Below are 1160 nucleotides of genomic sequence, written 5' to 3'. Positions count from 1 at the left end.
TTGAAATTAATATAGTGTGTTTGTTTAAGAAAAGGAATGTAAAAGAAAACAAAACTCCCATTACTGTTACCGTACAATTATTAGGTTGACTGCATGACCCATCCAGCATCCGCATGCTCCATCCCTTCCCACAGTTTTACCATAACTGACTTTTCCATGTAACACAACAGGTTTTGCAAAAATGTCTGGAAAATATTTGAGACCCAAAAGCATCGCAAAAAGAGTGCGATGCAATGGATTGCAAAGTATTTCAGGCATCCGTAGCAAAAGTGTTGATGTGCATTGCAATAGAACTCACCGAGGCCAGGGCTTTTCCTAAGGTGTCCCCGGGTGTCGGGACCACGCCGGGACCGGGCGAGTGGTGACTCGTGAAGAGGGAGGGGTTGGCAGGGCTGGACGTGGGGATGACGGCCGAGGTGACGGGGGTTAGGCTGCCCGGACCCGCGGGGCCCGCCCCCGCCCCCGCGCCCGCGCCCGCCGCCCCCGTCGAGCCCCGGAAGCTCGACATGGGAGGGAGGCTGGTGTTGGGGACGGGCACGGCCATGGGGGGCACCACGTCCGTACCGGGGCCCTGGCTGGCCGCTGGGGAGTGGCCTGCCGGGGGCTGGGAGGTGGCCTGGTTGGGCGCCGGGGGGACGCCGGGGGACATCGCACCATAGCTCTGCAAGGGAGAAACGGCAATGTGATACAAGCTGGGTGATGTTTGTTGTGAAAGTACAAGGAACACGACACATAATAACTAATTTAATTTCGGCGGAAAGTGCAATAGGCAAGGGATCGCCAGGATTAGGATCGGGGAGGAGGGGAGGAGAGGCATCCAGGTGAGGGAGGTGAGGTTTAGGGATTTAGCAGGGTACAGCAGCAGGGTTCAAATCAATATGGTCCAGGGTACTACAAATCTCAGTGTATGACAACTTATTTGAAAACAATTTTACAAATCGATTTTTAAATGATAAATAACACGGATGCCATTCAAAATAAACAGTACATATCAAGATGAGGTAACAACAGAAGCATGATAAAGGGTGGCCTTTCCTCATGACAGTGGCAGGCCAGAGAGCTTGATGAGCAATTTAGACATTTCCACCATTCTAAATATAGTTCACGACTGAGATTTACAATAAATGGACAGACAGTTGGGAAAAAGGGAAGGGCAGTTA

The 1160-nt window shown here is 51.6% G+C and overlaps 1 protein-coding gene across 1 annotated transcript in view; it reads right to left on the bottom strand.

The window, feature by feature from the left end:
• Nucleotides 1-1160, bottom strand: part of LOC113207493 (transcription factor 12) — a gene marked incomplete in the record, with an annotated part of 161766 nt that overhangs the window by 13104 nt on the left and 147502 nt on the right. Inside the window, 1 exon segment of the mRNA XM_052265613.1 lies at nucleotides 299-661. Coding sequence (XP_052121573.1) covers nucleotides 299-661 — 363 coding nt within the window.

This window comes from Frankliniella occidentalis, unplaced genomic scaffold, assembly GCF_000697945.3.
Source record: "Frankliniella occidentalis isolate FOCC.00 unplaced genomic scaffold, Focc_3.1 Scaffold28, whole genome shotgun sequence".
Lineage (NCBI taxonomy): Eukaryota > Metazoa > Arthropoda > Insecta > Thysanoptera > Thripidae > Frankliniella > Frankliniella occidentalis.
The sequence above is the reverse complement of the archived record's forward strand: the minus strand, read 5'-3'. Positions and strand labels throughout refer to the sequence as shown.